Below are 23,756 nucleotides of genomic sequence, written 5' to 3' on the forward strand. Positions count from 1 at the left end.
CTTGTTTTTACACTGCAGGTGTCTGGTATAACTTACCTTTGTTCTCTGTGCCATCTTTCTCTTAAGTAGCTGCATGAGATATTGCTAAGCAGTGAGTAACAGAAGCTGAGTTGTCACAGTTCTTGATATCTGCAGAATTTTGGAAAACTCAGTAGAAGCAAGAATGGCACTGAGGGATTGGTTCCCACTGGGGAGTGATTGGGCCATCCCACTCATCCTGGGCTTATTCCAGGCACAATGCTCTTTCAGTGGAGTATCTTGCTATTTGAAGATGGTTTTCCCCAGTGTATATGGCCCAATTCACAGACTTAATAAGTATATGTGGTATAGTGTATATCTCCAAGCAGCCATCTACCTTTTAATTTTTTTAACAGTATTTTGGACCTTGCTATTTCATTTAATAAAGCTTGAAATTTATTTCATATTTGAACAGTTAGCTCTACCTCATTCATTTTAATGGTGTTGCATTATTCCTTTGATTGGAATATATTTAATGAAGAAGTGTTTAACCAGCCCCTCATCAATCAACACTTGGCTGTTTCAACCTTTTGTCACTACAAACAGCGCTGTAGTAAGTATCATTAAATATGTATCTGTGTGTACCTGTGCAGGTATATCTGTGGAATACTGAGGAGAAGCTGGGTTTAATTTGGATAGATCCTGAGGAATTGCCCTCTGGTGAGGTTGAGCACTTTCTGCTTGTACTGTAAGGCATCACGAGAGTACATGTTTCTCCTAGGCTCTTGTCACAAAATATTTTATCAGGATTTTTAGATGTTTGCCAAACTAGAACTCAGTTTTGAAGTTATTCTGTTCAATTTCAATGACTAAACCATTGGGACTAGCAGCATTTGGCAGGATGCTGATGTACTTAATTGCTGAAATTTAAATTTGTCTTTTGTTTTAATAGGTAGTTATGCTGGTCCTAGCTTGGAAATTGGATGCACAAAACATGGGTTATTTTACTCTACAGGAATGGTTAAAAGGAATGACTTCTCTACAGTAAGTTCTGAGGGTGCCCTAGGGGGGACCCTGCCATCCCCAGGAAGTTGCCTCTTCCCTGGGACTTCAGGGGATAGTTGAGTGTATATAATTTAAAATTTACCAATGGCCCCGTTAAAAATGTAGAAAGAAACAGATAAAAATAGCTTTAATATATCGTACTTAACCCAGAATATCCAAACTATTATCATTTCAACATTTATAAATCAATGAGATATTTTACATTATTTATTTAGAGTATAATGTCAAAATATACTCATATGATATGTTTATGGTCCACCTGGTCGGTTTGTATTAGCCACATTCCAAGCCCTCAGTAGTCACATGTGTCTGTTGACTACTATATTGGATGGTGCATGTTTGGAGCTTAAAAAGAAAAGGCTTATTATATAAGCATGTCTCTGGTTTTTAGTTTAAGTTGAGTGAAATATAACTTTTTGGGTAAAAATACTCATTTTAGTTCTAGGCAAAATTAGAACTTCATTACTCTAGTGATTAAAAAATAATATTTTTGTTTGTGTTACTTGGCCCAGAAAAAGAAGAAAAAAAAATCAGTGGTTCTATGTATTCATCTTTGCTTATCTATGTGTGTACTTGTATGTGTGTGTGAAGATTTTCATTCAAGAAACTGTTCTGATATATTATGTCTTGAAGGATGCAATTGGGGTGAAGGCTGAACATTTCAGATGGTATTGAAGATCAAATGCTAATTTTTAACCTAGTAACTTTCACCTAAAATACTTGGAATGACTTTTCTTTTTACTTTAACTAGGAATAACAGACCTTGATTTTTACTTGAGTAAAGTTGGAGTCGAAATGGCTTTATGATTTTATTTAAATAATGTTTGAGTTTGTCAGCTTTTTTTTTTTTTTTTTTTTTTCCTTGTAGTGCTGGGGATTGAACCCAGGGCCTTATACATGCAAGGCAAGCACTCTACCAATTGAGCTATATTCCCAGCCCTGAGTTTGTCAGCTTTTAATGGGACATTGTCTTGTTAATATTGGTAGTGCTTTACTTGCATTGCACTTGAGTAGTTCATGAGACCTTTTTACTGTTTTCCATTTAAGCCTCAGGGCTACTTTTTGAAAAAGACAGGTCAGGCTTCATCCAGAATTTTTTTACAAATTAGGAAACTGAGCATAGGGAGGCTAGTGACATAAAGGTAACAGAGATGGGAAGAAAACTCAAGACTTTTTTTTTTTTTTTTTTTTTGGTACTGGAGATTGAACTCGGGGGTACTTGATCACTAAACCACATCCCCAGCCCTGTTTTTTATTTAGAGACAGGGTCTTACAGAGTTGCTTAGCACCTTGCTATTGCTAAGACTGGCTTTGAACTTGTGATCCTCCTGCCTCAGCCTTTTGAGCCACTAGGATTACAGGCATGTGCCACCACGCCCAGCTGAAAACCCAAGACTTCTGATTCTTAAGTCACATTCTTCTTCTTACAATACTGTTTGACAGCAGATGATTTTTAGGTAAAAGCCCTAAATAGTAGTTCCTGTCAGCATGCTCTAGGATTGTAGGATTAAATTCTCTGAAATCTCTTTGTAATTATGTTTGTCACATTGGAGAAAACATCACGTTATGATTTGAAGCCTTAGGATTGTTTTCCTCACTGCCTTTCTGGCTAGAACATCCAGTGGCTGCTCTTTATTGCATGTCCTTGTGACAACAAACGCTTGGCCATGTTAGGATTTTATTTTAAGCCTTCAGAGGCAGCACCATAAACATTTTTCAGGTCCATTTTCATTTGTTTTAAGAGGGTCTGATATCCATTTTTTAATAGTTTTAAGCTCTTTTTTACCTTTGTCTTTACAAAAGAATATTATTGGGTGTCAGGACTTGCCTGTGTTTTAAGGGCCACATTTTTATTGGGCTTCTTTCACAAAAGAGGCAGTTTCCTGGAAGAAGTCTGCGGCTCTATTCTGAAGGCACAAGACTCTCCCACAGGCTCTTTGTCAGGAATTCTTGTCATGATGTGTGATGCAGGTGGTAGTAGGTGGATTCTCACAAGTGGCTGCCTCCTGGTCTTTTTAATTTAGCCTGATCCATTATATATAGGCATACAGGAACCTGCTTTCTGTCTGTGATATGAAACTCTGAGACTGTTTCCTTATCAATGAGGTGGAGATAATTACTTAGAATGACCTTTAAGGTTCTTTGTAGTTTAAACAATTTCAAGAACCCTCCCCCCCAATCCTCCGTAGATTATTCACTTGCTCAGCAAATATTTGAAAGGCAGTGATATGCCAAGCAGAGTATTCTAGACCTGGGGAAACAACCTATGAACAAGACAAAGTCTGTTAAGGGCAGGGACATAGAACCAGTGTTCAGGTAAAAGATCCATAAGGAATAGGCTTGTTTTTCTTATGCTAATTAAATTAACTATTTAATTATGCTAATTAAATCAGCCTGTATATTTAAGGAATGTGTATCTAATAGATAAGCAAACTCAGGTGATTTACACTAAATGGAAAGTAGTTCATCTTTTGAATCATCTGTTTTGTCTGCCATTTTAGATTTTCTGATTTTGCTCAAAGCTAGGATTAATGTATATATGATAAAACCTGTATTTATATACATTAGTATATGTCTTAGATGATTTGGATTACTATAACACAGTATTTTCAAGGGGATGAGGATGTTAACTCAGTGGTAGAGCACTTGCCCAGCAACACAAAACAAATAACAACAACAACAAAAACCAAGAAAAATAGTACCTTAGACTGGGTGACTTATAAACAACAGAATTTTATTTCTCCCAGATTTGGAGGCTAGAGAGCCTAGGTCAAGGCACCAGCATTCTGTATCTGGTGAAGGGCCATGTTTTGGTTCATAGTTGGTGTCTTCTAGGTGCATCCTCACACAGTGGAAAGGTAGATGAGCTCCCTCAGTTCTCCCACTCACGAGGGCTCTTCCCTCATGACCCAGTCACCTCCCAGAGGCTCCACCTCTTAGTACCATCACCTTGGGGATAAAGATTTCCACATATTAATGGTGTGGGGAAGGGCAAAGATTCAGACCATAGTAGTACATTTGCTTCAAATGCTGAGTTTAAAAAGTAGGTTGTTATTGTACAGGGAGCATGATAGAAATAGAAAGGCCATGTATTTTGGAACTGGAGCTTAAGTCAATTTTGTCACTTCTTGGGTGTTTCTGCTAACATTTCCAAATTGGGAGGGGAAAGTGACAACATGTGGCTTACACCTGGGTGCTCAAAACTTAGTCTCCTTGATGCTATATGCAAGAATTGCCTGTTGCTCCCCAACACTACCCCTGCCCCCAGGCCTGTCGGTGTGGAGCAGGTGGTGCTAAGAGAGGATGAGGAAGTAACAGCACCTGGCTGGCGGGCACATCCATTCTGCTTGGCCCAAGAAGGCACAGCACTGACCGTTTTATTTACCACTGTGTCCCAGCATGCAGGTTTACCATATGAATTAAGCTGCTGTGGAGGGTGGGGTTTACATTTAAGGAAGAGTGGGAGAAGTGTAGCCAACTTGGGGTAAAACTGATGGTGGGCTGTAAAAGTACCTTTGGGCTAAGTCAAGGGGTGGGAGGCCTTTTCCTGGGTAATAGGGGAGACCACTTTTGATTTTATAACCTTTGAGGATCATTGTGCTGATGTGTCATTTCTGAACCTGTTACAGTAGCACCATTCATGGAAGAAATGACCCCATATGTGTGTATGTTTTGTTACGGGAAATGATACTCCTTCAAAGTGTGGCACAGTCACTCTGACTTCTGTGACTGTTATTCTGTAGGGTACACTGAAGCACACAGGGAAGAAAACTGGGGTTGAAGAGATAGCTACTTTCCAAAGGTCAGATCTAGGTCTCTTACTTGAACTTCACAGTCATTTCTTCATCGGCTGTTAGCTAGAATAAAGTCCGTCTAAGGTGTCCTTGTTGCATGGCCACTAGATGGCAGCCTCTAGTTCTGGACAGTTGACTCAGCAGCCTTTTCTCCATCATGGGGTGAATCCAGAGGCTCTCTAAAGATATGGACAAGGCCCACTGAGAGCAGATTAAACTCTTTAATGGCAGTGTGCACTCTAACGCCATGTAACCACCCTTACTGGGTACTGAAGTGGAACCCTGTGCATTTTATGTTTAAAACATGAAATCTCTTCATTTCCTGCACTGTGCCCAGGAACATCTCTTCCCAGGATTGGGGTTTGGTCCCAGACTTAGCTGCAGAACTAACTTCATGATTCACCTTGCAGCAGTACCCCAAAACCTGCAGCTATTTTATTTTCTTTTTGCCATTTAGTAGTTACCTCCATGAGAGGTCCCTGCTCTTCAGCCTCTGAAAACAAGCAGCTGCACTTCTTGCTCATTGCACAGGACCAAACTAAACTGTCAGCCCAGTGGCCTGTGGCCTATGGCTCTGGTCCTTGACCTTTCTAGTGAAGAGCAGGGGCTTCGTGTTGCCTAGCTTCCTTCCTCTTTGACCTTCCTTCATTATTAGTAATAAATATTATAATTTATATATAACATTGAGTATTCACTGCTAAGGAATTCCTGCTACTGCTCCACCTCCAAGACTTTCTCCTGCTCCCTGCTTTCTTGTATGTTTTTCCTAGTCCCTTTTGGCCCTCATTTGGACTCTTGCACCAGGTCTTTTACTAGGCTTTCAGTATCTCTTCTTTTTCTTTCCCAAATCCTCTTCCACAAGGGTCTAGAGTAGCCCCTCAGGATTGCAAGCCTGATCTCCTGTGATTGGAGGTAGCCTCCATGGTTTCTAGGATTTCATGTTGGATCACAGAAGCTCTTTATAGTCTTACCCCCTACCTCCCTTGCAGTTTCTTGTTGTACTACTTTCCCTCCTATTCTTTCCACTCCAGCCACAATGGTTTTCCTTGAGACCTGTTCTGCTGCTGGGCCTTTGCACATGCTTTTCCTAATATCTAGAGAGCCCTTCCCACCTCCCCCCAAACACCTAGGACCTGTGTGTGTGTTTTACCTCTCAGCTTATATGTCAACCCCTTGAAGAAACCTTTTCTGATATCTTCTAAAATACTCTAATGTTTGTTTTCCAACATCAAAAGGAAATAAAGGACATTCTAAATTATTCTGTTCCATTGAAATTAAAATATTTAATTTGGGGCCTTTAGACAGTTAATCCTCTTTTGGCAGGGAGGGGTCCCAGGGATAGAACTCAGGGGCACTTGACCACTGAGCCACATCCCCAGCCCTATTTTGTATTTTATTTAGAGACAGGTTCTTGCTGAGTTGCTTAGCATCTCAATTTTTGCCGAGGCTGCCTTAGCCTCCTGATCCGCTGGGATTACAGGTGTGTGCCACCTTGCGTGGCAGTTTATCCTGTTAATATAGTAATTGTGAGGACTTGGTAGTTAGCTACAAAAAAACCTTTGACAAATTTATTGCTAAAAATCGAATGTGCTCTATTATTAAACATATTTTAGTGCATAAGGTAGGCAAATTACTTATTTTGATAAATCTACTTTTACAAGTAGGTAAAAGTTCTATAGAAAAACACAAGCAACTATATGCAGTATTAAAAAGCTTTAATGTTGCTAGTGAAAATGGTGATTCTTGGTTCTCATTTTTAAGGGCTGCATATTGCAAATAGTTAATTTATAAAAATAACCAATTAGTCTCCCTACTTATGAAAAGTGGACACCAAGCCCATCGCAGTGGCGCACACCTGTAATACCAGCAGTTCGTGAGGCTGAGGCAGGAGGATCACGAGTTCCAAGCCACTTCAGCAAAAATCGAGGTGGTCAACCACTCAGACCCTGTCTCTAAATAAAATACAAAATAGGGCTGGGGATGTGGCTCAGTGGTCAAGTGCCCCTGAGTTCAATCCCCCCAACCCCCACAAAAAGTAGACACTGTTACCTACTGGTAAAAATAGGTTATGGTCACCAGGGTTTCCTGGAGAATGGCTGATTTTAAGTCTGGGGCAGGCAAAGAACAAAGCTGGAACATCTTGTTCCACAAAGCAAAGAAGTGCTCAGAGAGTGGTTGTGACATGTTAGGGGAGTACTGGAGCCAGTTTTAAGGGGCCACTGCCCAAATGGGGACAGTTTATACATCAACAAAGAAAAAAAGTGAGGGAGGGGGACAGATCATTACATAGTGAATTAAAAGGAAAACAATTTAAATGTAGAAAATAGGAACAGTGAGGCATAGAGCTCTTTATAGAATTGTAGCCAATAAAGGTAGAAAGGATGATAGATTAGAAAGCCACCCATTTTGTATCTAAGGATGTACTAATTGATTGAAGTAGGTACCAGCAGTGAATGCTAAAATCACGTGTATTATAAATAGAGGAGTAAGTCTCCCTCGTGGGGTCTTTAAGGATCATTCCAACACTGCTTCAGAAACTACTGGGAGAGGCATGATTCATTATACTTCCCCATCTGGAGAGGAGATAGGCGCACCACAAAGTGGCCATAGGGGAGGTGCTCTCAGGGAGTGGGCTTGGATCCATGCGCAAGTGCCTTCATTGGGGGCGAAGGCAAAACACAAGCAGAAAGGAAGAGGGAACTTCATTGGTGCATTTCAATATCACTAGGTCAGTTGAGGAGACCTGGAAGGGGAACTTGTGGCAGGGACCATCTGTGTAACATTATGCACCTGGTCTCCTGGGCAGACTATTAACAGTCTTTTTGTGGGCATGTCAGGGCATCAAGAAAATATGAAATTTAAAAAATTTTTACACATTGAGCAAAATGTTGGGGAACAAGACATTTAGTCTCAAGGTGTCAACCCACAGAGTACTTAACATTCCAAAGGGAGACAAGTACCTTTAAATGAAGAACCCGGTAGACATCACCTTAACCATCAACTTAATATCAGCAGTAATGAGACAGGCGACAAGATGAGCCTCCCCCTGGGGTATCCTGGAAGGACACAGTGCGACATGGAGTGGTCCTGTCAAGTGTTGAGCCTACACAGAATTGTGGAGAAATTATCTGACAAATTGATGTGCTATAAAAATACCTGGTCTGGTCTCTTAAAAAATGACAGTCACTGTAAAGGAAGTTTGGAGAACAGTTGAGGAATGTGCATGTGAACTGTATGTTAGCTGAGAAAGTGAAAGTGATAGACTGAAGAGGGGTGGCACTATCCAAGTGTTTAGTGGGGCAGTGGCATTATGTTTGCAGCTTCCACACATATAGAAAATAGTGCAGAGGAAAACATAAATGTGCCAGAAACGGGTGTGGTAAGGAAGTGCTTATTTATTATTCTATCAACTTGTCTATAAATATGAAATTTATTTTAAAAAAAATCATTTTTGGATATGTTCTAACTTAAGGGTTTTTTTTTTTTTTTCCTTCCTTTGGTGTTGTGTTTTATGTTGTCCCAGTTTCAAAACAAAGATTGTAATTTGCTGTTTTCTTTTTTCTGTAGATGTGATACAACAGAAAAACTCAGAAATACTTTGGATTATTTACGATCATTATTAAATGATTCCACAAACTTTAAGCTTATTTACAGATACGCATTTGACTTTGCACGGGTGAGTTCTCTGGAGCCTATCCAGATGTTTCCTTCTACCCCCCCCCCCCTTTTATTGCCTTTTGAGGTTTGTTTTTACATACCACAACAAAGATCATGAAAAAGTTACTCCCAGGATGCTAGTTAGTATTTCTTCATACATGTACAATTTTAAAAAAATAACTGATGTGGGTAAAGATTTTGTATGTAAGCAAAAAGCTATGGTGGCAGACCTTGACCTTTACTAGCTCTTGTAATAAAGGTAACATACAGCATGTGATAAACTGTTTTAAATGTCTCTTAGGTAAACTTGAAAAAGCTCTTCTCATAGAATGATGAACCTTTGCCCCTCACGGTACTAGATAGAATCAGCTAACCACATCTAATCTAGTTTCACTTGGTGCTATCATATTATTTAGAAATTGTGTGAATTTCAAACAGCTTATTTCCTGTTTATTACATAGTGAGTCAAGTCCAAGTATGTGATAGCAGTGGTTCTTTGGTGTGAAGTAAGGCTTATGATTTGGCCTGGTCACCATAGGTAGTGAATCCTCAGGCACCAGTTGGCAATGTCATTCAGACACAAGCCCTTATAATTATAATTTTTTCTATAGTGATGTTTTCTATAGTCTGTGTGTTTAATGGATTTGAGTGACTAGACTTTCTTGATTGATTGCATTCTTCTTCTTCTTCTTTAATGCAGAGAACTTGGTGATAAGTTATTCTTTCTTCAGCATCATCATTTTTTTTTCCACTTTTTACTCTTTCTGGCTCTGCCAATTTAGTACCAAAGGTTTAATCCATGGTGAATGCTGATGCTTCTGTAGTAACACATTAGTAGCTCTCTGTGGTACCCTCGGTGCATTTTTCCTTTATTGCAGCCTTCTAATAAAATCACAACATGCATGGAAATACATTGATGCTAGAAATAAGGTGAAATTCAGATGTAGTGTTTGACTAAATGGTACCTGATTGTATATAGAAGTTAGTTGCTGTATGTTTTTAGAATAGATACTAGTTTCTAGGATTAAATAGTTCATTACAAGAAGATTGGTTTTCTTCCCCTTTCATAGTCAGCTGTTGTTTATGGTATGGGTAGAAGTCCATTTAGAAGCATCATATTTCTTACACCTAAGTCAGCTGTTTTCTGAATACTTTGTTTGGAGGGTGGGTCAAAATTCTCCCAGATAGCTGCTATGCTTTAAGATTCACGTTGTTTTACTCTTTTCTGACTTCACCCCATGGTGGCTCATCTTACAGGAGCTCTTGGCCTTCTCTTTCTTGATGCCACTGCAGCCTCCCCTGTTGAGGCCCTCGTTACTCCTAACCCGCACTCTTGTATTTCTCCTGTTTCCATGTTCTTTCACTTTTCATCCAGCATTCACATCAGTAGGGTGTCAATACTCTTCCTTCACTCTTCCTGTTCCCCAGAGACTTCAATAACTTCCCATTGCCTTTATGGTAGCAAAGTGCTTCCTGGTATTTACAGTCCAGTTAGCCTCATGGCAGCTCTCAGGGACAGCCAGAGATGGTTTCATGCACTTCACAAGGGAGGGAAGTGGGCCGTAGAAAAGTGGAAGAATTTGATGCTGGTTACCTTGTTGGTAGACAGTAGATCCACAACTTAAACCAAGGTCTTTTGACTTCAGGTCTAGTCTGTGGCTTCTTCCTGGGCCTCCCAGTCGAGTCCCAAGCTGTTTCACCTTGCATTGCCTGTGTCATGGGGAAATTGTATTAGAGGCTGGTCACTGAGCCTGCCCCCTGGCCTCTCAGTCTTTTTGCTTTCTGCCATTGCTTATCCAGGGTCCTTGCCTAGAGCCCTGTTTGCACTGTCATGACTTGCTCTATCTCCAGTGTCTGGGTCCCAGCCACATGCTTTTGCTCTTAGGCAGCCTCCCAGATCTTCCTGTCTTAGAAGGCTCTGCTGTCTTCCCTTATGTTACCCTAATATCTCCTCTGCGTGGCTTTGGAGTTTGGTGCAGGCCTTCATTTTTCCTGATTGGTTGAGAAACTGTGCGTTTTCTTCTTTCATTTACCAACAACAGCCAGCACAATTCTTTGCTTTTAAGGAGGATTTCATTAAAAAAATTTGTGAATCAAGCCCTTTTATGTAATGCTGAAAACAGCCACCCATATTGAATCTTTGTTTGATTACCATAGCACTTCAGTTCAGCTTCAGGATGTTCTAAGATTGATTTGTTAATGAATCTTGTTTTGTTTAGTTGTATCCCACAGTTTTTGAGATGTTGAATTTTCATTTGCATTCAGTTAGAAATATTTTCCATTTTACCTTGTGATTTTTTTCCTGACCCATTGGGTATTTAGAAGTGTGTTGCTTATTTTCCTAGTATTTAGGATTTTTTAGATAATCTTTCCATTGTGGATATCTAATTTAATTCAGTGGTGGTCAAAGAAATGTACCCTTTGGGATTTCAATCTATTTAATTTATGATCCAGAATATGGTCTGCTGTGATGTATGTTTGATATGTACTTGAAAAGAATATTTTGCTGTTGTTAAGTGGAGTGCTCTATAAATGACTATTAGGTCAGGTTGGTTGATATGTTGTTCAGGTCTTCTGTCCTTGTTGATTTCTGTCTACTGGTTCTTTTCAGTAACTAAGGAAGGAATGTTGAATTTCCCAATTATAATTTCTAATGATCTCTTCTGCATTTCTTTTGTTAGTTTGTTTCTTTGGGTATTTTGAAGCTTAGATATTAGGCTTCAGTTTACTTAGTATTGTTCCCTGTGGATGAAATGACCATTTAGCATTGTGAAGGATCTCTCTTTATCTCTTGTAGTATTCCTTGTTCTGAAGTCTGCTTTGTCAAATACAAATACACCCCCTCCAGCTTTCTTTTCATTATGTTTGCATGATTCATCTTTTTTCCTTCCTTTTACTTTTAACTTACTGGTTTCTCTATATTTAAGGTGGATTTTTTTTTTTTTTAATAAATGGCATGTAGTTGGGTCTTACAAATATCTTTCTTAATTGAGACATACAAATCATGTACATTTAATGTAATGATTAGGATGGTTAAGTTTCTGTTTCCTATCTTGCTATGTTCCCTCTATCTGTCCATCTGTTTTTGTTTTTTCATTCCTATTTATGTGTTTTGGGGGGGGATGAAAGGTATTTAGTTTCATTGATTCCACTTTATTTCCCCTTATTAGCTGTGTCTCCATTTTATTATTTTGGTGGTTACTCTAGGCTTTGCAGTATTCATCTTTAAAGTTTTACCATCTATCTTCAAAGAATATTTATTATACCTCTTCATGTAAGAACACGAGAACATGTTCATTTGCCCTCCCATACTTAAAGCTTTTATAACACATTTTACTGCTATAAATCTCACAAGATGTTATCTTTTTTGTATTAAATAGTCAAACATTTCTGTTACAGATACTCAACTTTATGCCATTTCTGTGCTCTTTATTCCTTTTGTATAGATCTGGATTCTATCTGGTATCATTTTCCTTTTGCCTAAAATAACATTTCTCACAGTGCAGATCTACCAGTGATGAATTTTCTAAGCTTTTATTTTTGCCTTCAATTTAGTCTGATACTTCTCAGAGAAGTATTCTAGGTTGACATTTTATTATTTCAGTGATATTTCCTCATTGTCTTCTGTATTGTATACTAGTTTCTCATGATAAGCCTATTGTTCTTATCTTTGTTCCTTTGAACATAATGTCTTTTTTGTTTGTTTTCTGACTGCATTTTTTCACTGCTTTTCAGCATGTGGTTGTGATGTTCTGGGCATTGTTATTTTCCTTATGGGATTTATTGAACTCTTTGATCTGTGAGTTTTAAAATTTATATTAAGTTGAGAAATCTTTCAGCTGTTATTTCTTCAAAAGTTTTTTTTGTTGTTGTTTTTCTTCTTCTTGAACAACAACAAAAAATATTTTTGTTAGATTGCTTGATACTGTTTCACAAGGCACTGATACTCTGTTCACTTTTTCTCTTTGTTCATTTTGGTTAATTTTTACTACTGTGTCTTCCAGGATTAATTTTTTTATTTTGCAGGATCTAATTTCCTATTTATCCCAGACAGTGTATTTTTCATTTTAGATACTGTGCTTTTCATCTCCAGAGGTTCTGTTTGGGTCTTTTTATATCTTCCATTTCTTCATCATGATGTTTCCTTGTACCTCCCTGAATATCTAGAGTATGTTCATTAGGGAGTGTTTAACAGCTTTGCCTTTTGGTTTCATAATCTGTCATTCCTGGGTCTCTTTCGGTTGGTTGATTTTTCTTTTCATTATGAGTTACTGTTCGATTTCTTTGCTTTTCTAGTTTTTTTTTTTTTTTAGCTATTATGGATTTTACATTGCTGGTTACTAGATTTTGATAGTCCTTTAAACAGTGTTGAATTTCTTTTTTTCCCCCCCCTTGTGCATAGTTAACTTACTTGGAATTAATTGGATCTTTTGAAAGGGCTGAGCCAAAGCAGCTTTTATTCTGTATATATGCCGTGAGTATCCTGAGATTCTTCCATGCTGGCTAGTGGAAATACAAACTATCTCCCACCCCCTGTAAGCCCTGGGAGTACCTGCCTCATTGTTTGTGGTGTATCCTTCTCCAGTGTGAGGTTCCTTCCCCTTGTGTGTGTGCACATGAGTCCTCAGCCCAAGACTGAAGGAGACTGCTCTGGAAACCTCCAGATCTCTCTGATGCCTCCCATCTCACTGATATTTTTCCTCACACAGTATAGTTCCCTTTGCCTCCCTGACCTCTAACCTCTGTTTTCTCCAACTCAGCAAGACCGCTGGGCTCAGTTTGGGTTTCCCTTTTCCTTTTTTTACAACCTGGAAACCGCCTACACAGGGTAAACTGGTATCCTGTAGGACTTACCTTGTTTCATTTTTCTCAGGGGTCATGGTCCCTTGCTGCCTCTTGCAGAGAGTGAAAGCTGGCACTTCATTCATATCTTTTGTCCAGCTTTTTGCTTGTTTTAAATGAAAAGGGAAATCTGGTCTTGGTTGGAAGCCAAGCTCAACTCCACCCCCAATATATTTTTTTTTCTAATAGAAAAATGACTACTGAAGGTAATATGTTATAATCAACACAGCAGGTCTTTTAAAAATCAGAATTTTAATGAAGATTGAACTTCTTGACCATTTTAGTATCCTAAATACTATATTGCAAACAACAAAATAACATGTTAAGTATTCTAAATTACACTTTAATATATCAGAAAAGAAACTAATGTAATATCAGAAAATGAAATGGACCTTGTAATATCTCTCTACCAAAATTACAGTCCCAAGTGGGTATTCATTTCTTTCCTCACCTCTGAACCTTGTAGCCAATTAAAACTGGTAATTGACTATAAACTTGTATTACTTTCCCCCAATTTTTTCTTTGAACTGTACTTATTTATAGTTTTATAACTATCACAGAATCATGAAACTTGAAAGAAACCTGGTCCAGTCTTGTCAATATTCAGATGATGAAACAGAGCCAGAGAGAAGGGAACAGCTAATGGCATGAGGTCAGCCCTTGATATGTAGGCCAGAGTCCTCCTAGAGCCATGCTGTCTTCCTCAACTCAAAACTGTCACCACCCCGTTGTGTCTTGTTAGAGAAAGATGGTGAGATAAAAATGTCAAGAGCCAAAAAGTCAATTCTCTCATACAATTGGATTTTTTCTCAGTGTTTTTATGCATAGGGATTTTTTTCCCTCAATGTAAATTATATTTATTATATAAACTATTGCATGGAGTCCTTTAAATAACAGACACACACACACACACACACACACACACACATACACACGTGTGCGCGTTGGTTCTTTTTCTTTTTTGAGATGGGGTTACCCACGCCGGTCTGGATCTCGGGGTGAAGCGATCATCCCCACTCAGCCTCCTAAGTACCTGGTACTGCAGACATGCCACCACGACAGCCTTGGTTCATTTTTTGAAAAGGACCTAATGAGAATAAGAAGATTGAATAAAGAGAATGAGATGAAAGACTAAATTCAGTTATTTTTCATTGTGATTGGGAATAGTCAAATCAATACCAGCACAGTTGATGTTCTTTTACATTCTCAGTGGTGGAGCCAAGCTACTGTGAGAGTCTGGGGGAGGTTGGCACTTGGCATTTTGAGAAGGGTGAATTGGGTGGAGTGAGGTGCTGACTAGCAGCATCTAGGACCAGATAAGAGCAGAGTCCATGAGTTCACATAATAGTAGGGCTCCCCCCACCCCAAGCAGTGTAATCCTTCCCTGATACCAAAAGGAACAGATTCAGAATGAGAAGTTTGTTCATTCAGAATGAGTACAGAAGTTGAGAGGACCCCTGATGGAGTGATTAAGGTGAACCAAGATAGGACCAGGGTGGGTCAGGTGAAGCTGATGGATGTAAAGGAGAGGCCTGGGCAAAGGATAGTGAGCCCAACAATGAGAGATGGGATGGGGGGTAGCATCTTTGTTTTTTCAAAGCATTTTAGAGCAGTCAGATGTGGAGGGGTCTTGTGGACGCAGGAGACACCTGGGGGAACTCATTTTCCTAGTGCGTTTTTGACAAGTGAGTTTGTTACCAGATCAAACTAGTTTCTTGATGTTCCCACTATTCCAACAGAAGGTGCCATTGGCTTCTATTCATTGTCTCTGAGGATGATTCAGGAAGATTTAAGAGGACACATAAAGCCAAAGTACCTTCCTCCTCCAAGAAAAATAACAGTTGAACTAGAAATGATTATGGACGTTATTGACAGAATTTGCTAAGGAAACTTGCTAGGTCTTGTGTTCAGCAATTCCTGGTATATCAAGAGAATTCTTCTTGCCATTCACTTTTGTCTGTGAACATTTGGAATTACTTTCTCTTCTAATTTGAAGCATTTTTTCACTTACTAACTGTCTAGTTTCCCTTTCTCTACAACCCCCAGCACAGGCTCTCACATGTGTGCATACGTTCTCTCCCTATCCCTCCCTTCCTCCCCCCCCTCTTTCTGTGCTTCTCTGTGTGTCTCTTTCTCCCCCCACCTTTTTCTCCTCATATTTCATTGTAATTATAAGGAAAACAGAAAGGGAAAAATTATAATGGAAAACAGATGAGGTCAGGAATAAAAGTAATATGAAATAGTCATCTAATTGCAGGCCCATTACCCCTAACAATCTTGTTAGTTTTAAGATTCCTCTTTGGGATAGCAGAATACAACAGTTACTAGTATGGCATTATGTAAAAATGTGTATGTGTAACCGATGTGATTCTGCAATCTGTATTTGGGGTAAAAATGGGAGTTCATAACTCACTTGAAACTAATGTTTGAAATATGATATGTCAAGAGCCTTGTAATGATTTGAACAACCAATAAAAAATAAATAAATAAATAAATAAATAAATAAAAAGAAATGATCAGAAAATGATAATTGAACAAATACTATTCCCAAGGGCATGAAAATAAGTATCTAAATATAAGTCCTTTAATACTATTAGATGTTATCATTTAGAAAACTATACAGGATTGCTAAGTGAAATAAAAGGAGACCTTTGAAAAGTTTAAAAAAAAAAAAAGATTCCTCTTTGGCTGTTGCAGAGCCACTCAGATATGCTCAGAAGTTAAACTAATTGGCTTCTGTTTATCTCTTAATATTTCAATTGTTCTCCCTTTTTTACCACCCCAGCAAGCAAGATGGTATTATATGAAAGAGCTCAGGCTTGGAATCAGAATTCCTGGCTTAAATTCCATCTCTACCATTTATTGATGATTATTTAAGTTCTTCTGTCTCAGTTTCTTTATTTATAAATTAGTAATAATAATAATTGCTCCTATCCTAATGGTATTAAAAGAGTTTAAGAAACTGTACACTCACTGGCTCAAGGTAAAAGTTAACCATATAATTAGAGTAAGGGAGTTGCAAACCTCAAGTTTCAATAATGACTTGTTTTTTGAGAGTAGTGCTTATTAAATATAGTAGAATATGATTGTACCAAACAAAATAATAAGCAAAGTGCCTTTCGACAGACTTCTCTTCTGTTTTAAAAGAAGTGTCAAGAGTTGAGTTTAGCTGGGTATAGTGGTGCACACTTGTGATCCCAACTGCTTGGGAGGCTGAGATAGGAGGATCATGAGTTCAAAGCCAGCCTCAGCAATTTAGTGGGATACTAAGCAACTCAGCAGAACCCTGTCTCTAAATAAAATATTAATAAGGAGGGTGGGTGCTGGGGTTAAGTGCCTCTAGGTTCAATTCCCAGTACAAAAAAAAAAAGAAAATTGAGCTTAGTAAATTGCCTTGCAAATATTGTTATTCATAAAATATTGTTGGCTTAGTTCTAAGAGCATAATTATTTTAGATATGTTTTTTCCACCAACAGGAGGGCGGGTACTTTGGGATTTTATGACTTTTTGCTTTTTTACTTTTTGTTTTTAACCCATGCAAAAGCTACTTTGCTGTATTTTTAGTTTCTAAAACTGAACCACAGTGTTTAAGATTGAAGCCTTGAGAGCCTATTTTACCTAATGTTTGTTGATGCAGGTAGCTGTATTAAGAAGGACTGCATTTTCTCTGTGGTCTCATGTGATGCATGCCATAAGGCTTTTGAGGACTTTTGATTTCACATGCAATTTCTAACTTCGTCTTCACCATTTATTTTTGGAATCACAATAACTAATATATATTTTCTTGAGTCCAATTAGTATCTCTTAAAAAGCTACAGGACTTTATTTCTGCTAAGTTTTTTTTAATTATAATTTTAATAAAAGGTTCTTCTTTTTGCATATAATTTTCAAGCTATTAAAACTTAATGAAAACTGGAAGTAGATCACTTGGAACAATTAGGGGTCTCTAGAGCAGATACAGATGCCTAAATATTTAAAGATCCATTTTTGTGACATACTTTACATTTAACATTTATAATTAACTTTTTAAATTTCATTTTCATTTTTATTTTTTAATTCATTTGTTCCATTTTAGGAAAGAACTGCACTGGAACACTCTTATGTAAACAAAGGCACTTTTTGAAAAATTAGAGTTCTAAATCAGACCTTAATAAAACCTCTTTATTCTCTATCATACATTGTTTGTTGTTAGTCTTCAGCTTCAGGGGTGCATTTATTCCACATATAAAATGTAACTTCTTCCACTATTTCTAATGGGGTCCTTTGATTTTTAGTTGCACTGTTAAAGGCCTGATCCCTTCCATCCTGCTATGCCTTTAATCCATGTTTAAGGAGGACAGTGAGAATCTGGTTGTGTATTGTACAGGATTGGTTTGTCCAAAATAGTTCGTTTTCTATTATTATTTGAGAAATGACTAAAAATTATTTTTTCTGTTTATCTTAAAAAATTAAGGTTTAGTAAACACACATATAAATTTTGTGTTAAGAGATAGGTAGGAAGAAAAGTCTTCATTTCCCTCTCCTTTAACCTGGATGGGCCTTCTGGAAATGCTGGCTGGCTCTTGGCAGGCTTTCTCAAGGTACTTTCTGCTTGGATACCTACCTTGGGATGCAGAAATCTGTTGGTCTGTCCCTTACTTCTTGGTGCTGCATGAACAGAAGGTTACAGGATTGATGTACACAGTGTACTATTTTAATTTCTTGCAAAGAGTTTTTTGGATTCCTTTGCTGTACTCCTTGAAATGGTTAAGGTGATTTTTTTTCTTTTTCTTTTTAATGCCCATAATGTTGATGGCTGCCTGATAGCATCCTGGGAAGTTCATTTCACTTTTAAATTTGGAACCTCTTTGCAGAGAATGCCCTTAGGGATCATTGTAGTCAGAGAACCCTGGGGAGTATCTCCATTTTGATGTTTAGTTGGCATTTGCTATGGGCTTTCTCAACTGTGTCGTTCCCAGGAATTTTTGAGTGTTTCCAGTAATGGTCATTTGCACTTAGGTACAAGTCCCTACACAGGCACTGTTGGTTGTCAGTGAGATGCCACTGTTCAGACTGTGAGTGCATCCATAATATCTCTCTCTTATTTGCTAGGCAGAAGATGGTGTTAGTGATGAGCTGCTGGCTGGCACCCTGCAGAGCAGGAGTGAGTGAGTGCTGTTCAGCTCTCCGGTCCTGTGAGTCTGATGCCTCTTCTCCATGTTCTGGCATCACTGCCAAACACGCGTTGAAATCCTTCATGATCATCAGTTTGTCGGATGATTATATTGTTGCAAAGAGTCTGTCCAGGTCCTTTTGTATCTCTTTTCTTTTTTGTCACCTTAGTGTATGTCTGTTGTGATGGGGGCATAGGCACTGATGATGATGGAAGAAGGCAAGGTATATTTCACAGCTAGACTAGAGATTTGGGGATTTGGTGAATGATGACAAACTCTACAAAGGAAAGCTCTTTAGAGCACCACTGTCATCAGCCCAGTGCTTCATGAACTTTTGTTTGACAAATGGACTTTGGCCTGGTCCTGTGGTGCCGCGTGTGCTTCTCAACAATTTACTCATTTTTCTTGTGGATTGCTTCATGGTGTGGTGTGCTGTTGCTGTCTGCCACACCTGTTACAGGCTAAGGGATGTTTCTTTTCCCATTTGCTTTCACAGTGTTTCACAGAAGCATAAGCACAAGTGCAACAAGCCAATGAGGCTTGTTTGGTAAAAGACAATCTCTAAGTCACCTCTTCTACTGTCCTCTTCTCCTTTGTGAGTACTACAACCCTAGCAGGACCTTCTGCATGGCCAAGGGACAGGCAGAGAAGGCTGTGAGAAAGAGGCCTCCTGTTTGTGTAGAATTGTGGAATTGGGATGCCCCTGCCATCATCAGATTTGAGTTGGGTGGCCTCTAACAGAAAAGGGTGACACAGTGCCATTTGAATTGACCATTATACTATATGACTGAGAACAAAACAGACCTATTAGACATTTTCCTTAACAGCATGTTTCTGTATCTTCATCTCCCTCATTTGCTATTGTGTGAGGCTCTTAACATTAAGTTCTGATTAAGTTCTCTTTTAAAGTCAGTACCCTATGTAGAAATTTACTGTGTACCAAAGAGCACTTCACTGGTAGAGTTGGAAAGTATGTGTGGCTGCATATGTGACAGATAAGGGTGGTCACAGCATCCTCCCTTAATGTGGTGAGCATTTAAATTGCACATTTGGGGTAGCCAAGCACATTCTTCCTTTGTAACACTCTTGTAAATTTCTTCAACAGTTCAGGTACTACATGGAGGCTAGCTTTGGATGTGTAAGGTATTATTGTGGTCCCAGACCCTCTCGATTCCTTTCATGTAAACTGCCCATTTGTAGTTCTAGAATGGAAACTTCTAAGAAACATGAAATGAGTCATTAGGATCTTTAATTGCAAAAGAGAGTGATCATAATCTACCTTTATTTGTTTCTTTTGTTGTTTCCTTATGAAATGTCTTTCACTTGGTTACTCATTAGGGACAATCTGCTAAGAAATCCAAGGTAAGAAGGATTGTAATGATAGACATCCTGCTTTCCCCCAGCACAGGTGGCTGAATACATCCTCTGATGAGGAGAGAATCTCCAGGGCTCAGCATTTATTTTAAGTGGAATTTAATTCCAGCATGTTTAGGTACAAGAAAAATATTTACCCCATAAAATAAAATTGTTGGGAAAATGATTTTTATTAAGGAAACCTGATTCCTAAGCATGGCAATCAAACCTTTACACTCCATTTAGTTAAGTATAGGCTTCAGGATGAACAATTATGATTTTTATAATTATCTTAAGTGTCAAACAAGCAAGTTAGTAAGTTATAGATTTTTATTTATTCAATGAAATGATTGTAGATACTGCTACATAATTAATTTTGCATTAGGGTAATCATTCAATTGACATGAATCTTTCTTACAATAAATTTATATAATATCGAACTAATCAAGACTTCTGTTGTATTACTTACTCTCCTTCTCCCTGCCTTAGTCTCTATTTGGTTTTTTATGGTGTATGGTAAATGAGTTGTTTGAAATTTTCTTGTTGAAGTGAAATACAAATTTGGATTATTGGAAGTTATTATTTGGAGGCATCTGGCTCATCCTTGTTTTTGTTTGTTAAACAGGAAAAGGACCAGCGCAGCCTAGACATAAACACTGCCAAGTGCATGTTGGGACTGTTATTAGGAAAAATCTGGCCCCTTTTTCCAGTTTTTCACCAATTCTTAGAGGTACCAAATTGTTATTTTATGAAATGTATATTTGCTTGCTTAGAACTACCAAGTATACTTTCCTTAACCATTCTGTGTAATTTTTGTTTGTCGTACTTTATCACTCATAGTAAACATGGTGCCATAACTGCTGTCAGTCAGCACTCCCTGTCTTCTGGAGCTCGTCTGTCCGCGTTGCTTGGTGGAGCCTCATTCTGCCTTACGGTGCATCACATGTGGCTGCAGCTCTGTCCTTGCCTCGCCCCTCTCAGCCCAGTTTTTCCTTTTTTTAAATTTACTTTGTATGAGCCCAGTTTTAAAAGCTTCATGGCTGCTTAGTTGCCTGCTCTTTATAACAATAGAAAAACAAGGTTTTCTTTATTTAATGGCTTTAGATGAATTTCCAGCTTTGATTATAAAAGTTAAAAAAACAGCCATCTGCCTTCTTACCAAAATTAGTTTGTAATCTGTTTTTATTTACTCTTATCTGCAAGTCACTTGGGGAATTTAGATCATCTTAAGTACTGTATTGAGAAAACTGACAGTGTCGCCTTCAGTTTAAATTTTCTTTAGATGTGTATTAGAAACAACCAGCACTATTCCATCAATCTTTGTTTGCTTTAAGTATTGATGATCAGAATTTTTGAGCTGCTAGTTATGAGGAGCTGGTTTTGTTGAAATGTCCTGCTGCTGCACCTGGAAGTGTCTGAAATATTTGAGTTACTTGGGCTGTCTACGGCATTCTCCTTGCCCTCTTGCCCCAAGCCCTTTTAAAAATGCCCTTGCTTGCAAGAACATCATAGACATTGTTGGGTCTTGGAGAAAATCCTAGATCTTCCCTGACTCCAGCTTCCTTCTTGCACTAATAATCTTTCTGACAACTGGACAATGGTCCAGAAGAACCTAACAATTGATAGAATTCTTTGAGGACTGTTATCTCTGGGACTCAAGAAAGTTGTAAAAGCTGGTTTTAATGTAAGTATTTGTTTATATGATGGTTCCCCTCCATGTCCGATCTGTTGTCATTTCTCTGACAACCCTGTAAGATACAAGCTCACTATTGGAACAAAGACGGAACTAGGTTCTCGCTTTTAGTTTACTGAGCAGGAGTTGAGCTGAGTGTGAAGGGTCCTTACTGAAAGACCTGGCTGTGAGGAAACTTGATGTTGCACAATCCCAGGATCATTACCAGCTGTTTCAAACTATTCTTTGATTCCACTTGCTTAGAAAGGTAAACTTGTAGTCTGTGCTTTGCTCTTATACAAATTTGCATTTTCTTTTAAAAGGAGACAGTGATCCTTTGATTCTAGCTTTTCTTATGTTTATATCCTCAAAACTATTGACTTAATTAATTCTCTTTGTTTTTTATGCATTTGTATTTTCCTATGTTTTAGTGGTGAGGAGTTAAAAATTATTGGTTGTGGATTTTATTTTAAAATCTGTGTTTAGGAATATTATATTTTTAAAAAAGCCTATATAGCATATTTCTTGTCTAAGAGGATTTGAGGAACTACTTCACAGCTATTCCAGTTTCTTTTATGATCAGATTCAAGTTCTTAATTATTTGAATAGTAATTTTCTTCAGTGGCAAAAGCCCCCAGTTCTGAGGTCACTTGTAGCACTGATAACAAGTTCTCATCAAGTGACCCACCGCTGCTTGTGCTTCAAGCCAGCAGCTTGGCAGTGAGCTGTGCTGGTCATGTTGAGGATTATTAAGGGGAGCTACTCTTTATGTAACACTTTGTGCCAAGGACTGGATAGAGTGCTTTGCATAAATTTATAAGTTCTCTCTTAATTCTTGTAGCATTGCCATTTTACATAAAAGGGCTTCCACAGTATAGAAATTTCACTTCTAGGAATATGAAATTGTGTTTCTTTGATGTTCTTGTCACCTTGAATTGCCACTCCCCACCCCCCGCCCCATATTTTGTAAGGAAAATTGTCATCTTAAATTCTACTCTTGGCTCTCCCTTGCTTCCTCCTGCATCAGTGTTTGAATGGAAAGGATTAGCTCTACATGAAGTTTATTAAGTTCATACAGGAATTGAAACTGTCTCACTTGTTCATTTTAAGTGTAATCATATTCCTTTTCCCTCCATCAGCAATCAAAATATAAAGTGATTAACAAAGACCAGTGGTGCAATGTGCTGGAATTCAGCAGAACAATTAATCTTGACCTCAGCAACTATGATGAAGATGGAGCATGTGAGTACTGGGTGTGGAATGTCCCCTCCCCCCCTCTCCCACATCCTTGGACATAGCCTGCCTGCCTCCCTGAGAAAAACCTTAGAGCCACTGTGGTTTTTTGTTTTTTTTTCCCTCTCTCTCCAGGGCCAGTTTTATTGGACGAGTTCGTGGAGTGGTATAAAGACAAACAGATGTCCTAGGACTTTATGCATAGCAGCGAGAGAGTCACTGTTACCACAGTTATGTCACCCATTAGCCATAAATTGCTGTTTGTATCAAAGCGCATGCTGCTTTTCTTGCACTGTCTCCCTTTCGCAGGGATGTTTTGGTGTTTGCTATTGATGGGCCAGCTCTGCTTGCTGTGTAGCATTGTTCTCTTGGAAGGCTGCTTTGCAGTTTGTTATTTACACTACAGATTGGTGAATTTGCCAACGTCCTCACTGTGATTATGTGTATATTGCTGTTTAAATTTTGTATATGTGTATAAAAAGAAAAAGCTTCACCTAGAGATTATTTCTGCAAAAATGTATTGTAAAGGGGCTGGGGATGTGGCTCAAGCGGTAGCGCGCTCGCCTAGCATGCGTGCGGCCCGGGTTCGATCCTCAGCAGCACCACATACCAACAAAGATGTTGTGTCCGCCAAGAACTAAGAAAAAATAAATAAATGTTAAAATTCTCTCTCTCTCTCTCTCTCTCTCTGTCTCTCTCACTCTCTTTAAAAAAAAAAAAAAAAAAAAAAAAAAAAAAAAAAAATGTATTGTAAAAATAATTTTGTGGCATATTTCTAGTCCCTTTTTTCAAATGAACCAGTTATACTTTATTTGGTCTCAAATGTAGCATTTCAGAAAACAAGACAAAACAACTGTTACCATAAGCAAACATTGCCAGAATTAACTGTACTGTTTTAAGAGGCCAACTTCTGGAAGGAGGTAGGAGTCATAACTTTTCCATGGCATATGCCAAATATCATTTGGTTTACTTGACAATATTAGCTTTTTAAAATGACAAAAGTTATAATTATTTGACTACTTAGACAGG

General features: G+C 38.3%; 1 protein-coding gene across 12 annotated transcripts in view; it reads left to right on the forward strand.

Moving 5' to 3' along the window:
- The window catches only part of Dcun1d4 (defective in cullin neddylation 1 domain containing 4), a 68,243-nt gene extending 44,989 nt beyond the window's left edge, over window positions 1–23,254 (forward strand). For 6 of the 12 annotated variants that reach the window (XM_021722798.3, XM_013356270.4, XM_078021286.1 and 3 more), the window contains 6 exons: window positions 500–571; window positions 911–1,002; window positions 8,385–8,493; window positions 20,448–20,552; window positions 22,634–22,736; window positions 22,863–23,254. In XM_021722798.3, the coding sequence (XP_021578473.3) occupies window positions 500–571; window positions 911–1,002; window positions 8,385–8,493; window positions 20,448–20,552; window positions 22,634–22,736; window positions 22,863–22,918 (537 nt within the window). In that variant the 3' untranslated portion in view covers window positions 22,919–23,254. Of the gene's footprint in view, window positions 1–499; window positions 572–910; window positions 1,003–8,384; window positions 8,494–18,407; window positions 18,491–18,965; window positions 19,065–20,447; window positions 20,553–22,633; window positions 22,737–22,862 lie in introns of those variants that run through there. The other 6 variants (XM_040292433.2, XM_040292436.2, XM_040292435.2 and 3 more) reach the window with 6 other exon arrangements.
- Window positions 23,255–23,756: the final 502 nt, after the last annotated feature.

The sequence above is a fragment of the Ictidomys tridecemlineatus genome, chromosome 9 (assembly GCF_052094955.1).
Source record: "Ictidomys tridecemlineatus isolate mIctTri1 chromosome 9, mIctTri1.hap1, whole genome shotgun sequence".
In the NCBI taxonomy this organism is placed as follows: domain Eukaryota; kingdom Metazoa; phylum Chordata; class Mammalia; order Rodentia; family Sciuridae; genus Ictidomys; species Ictidomys tridecemlineatus.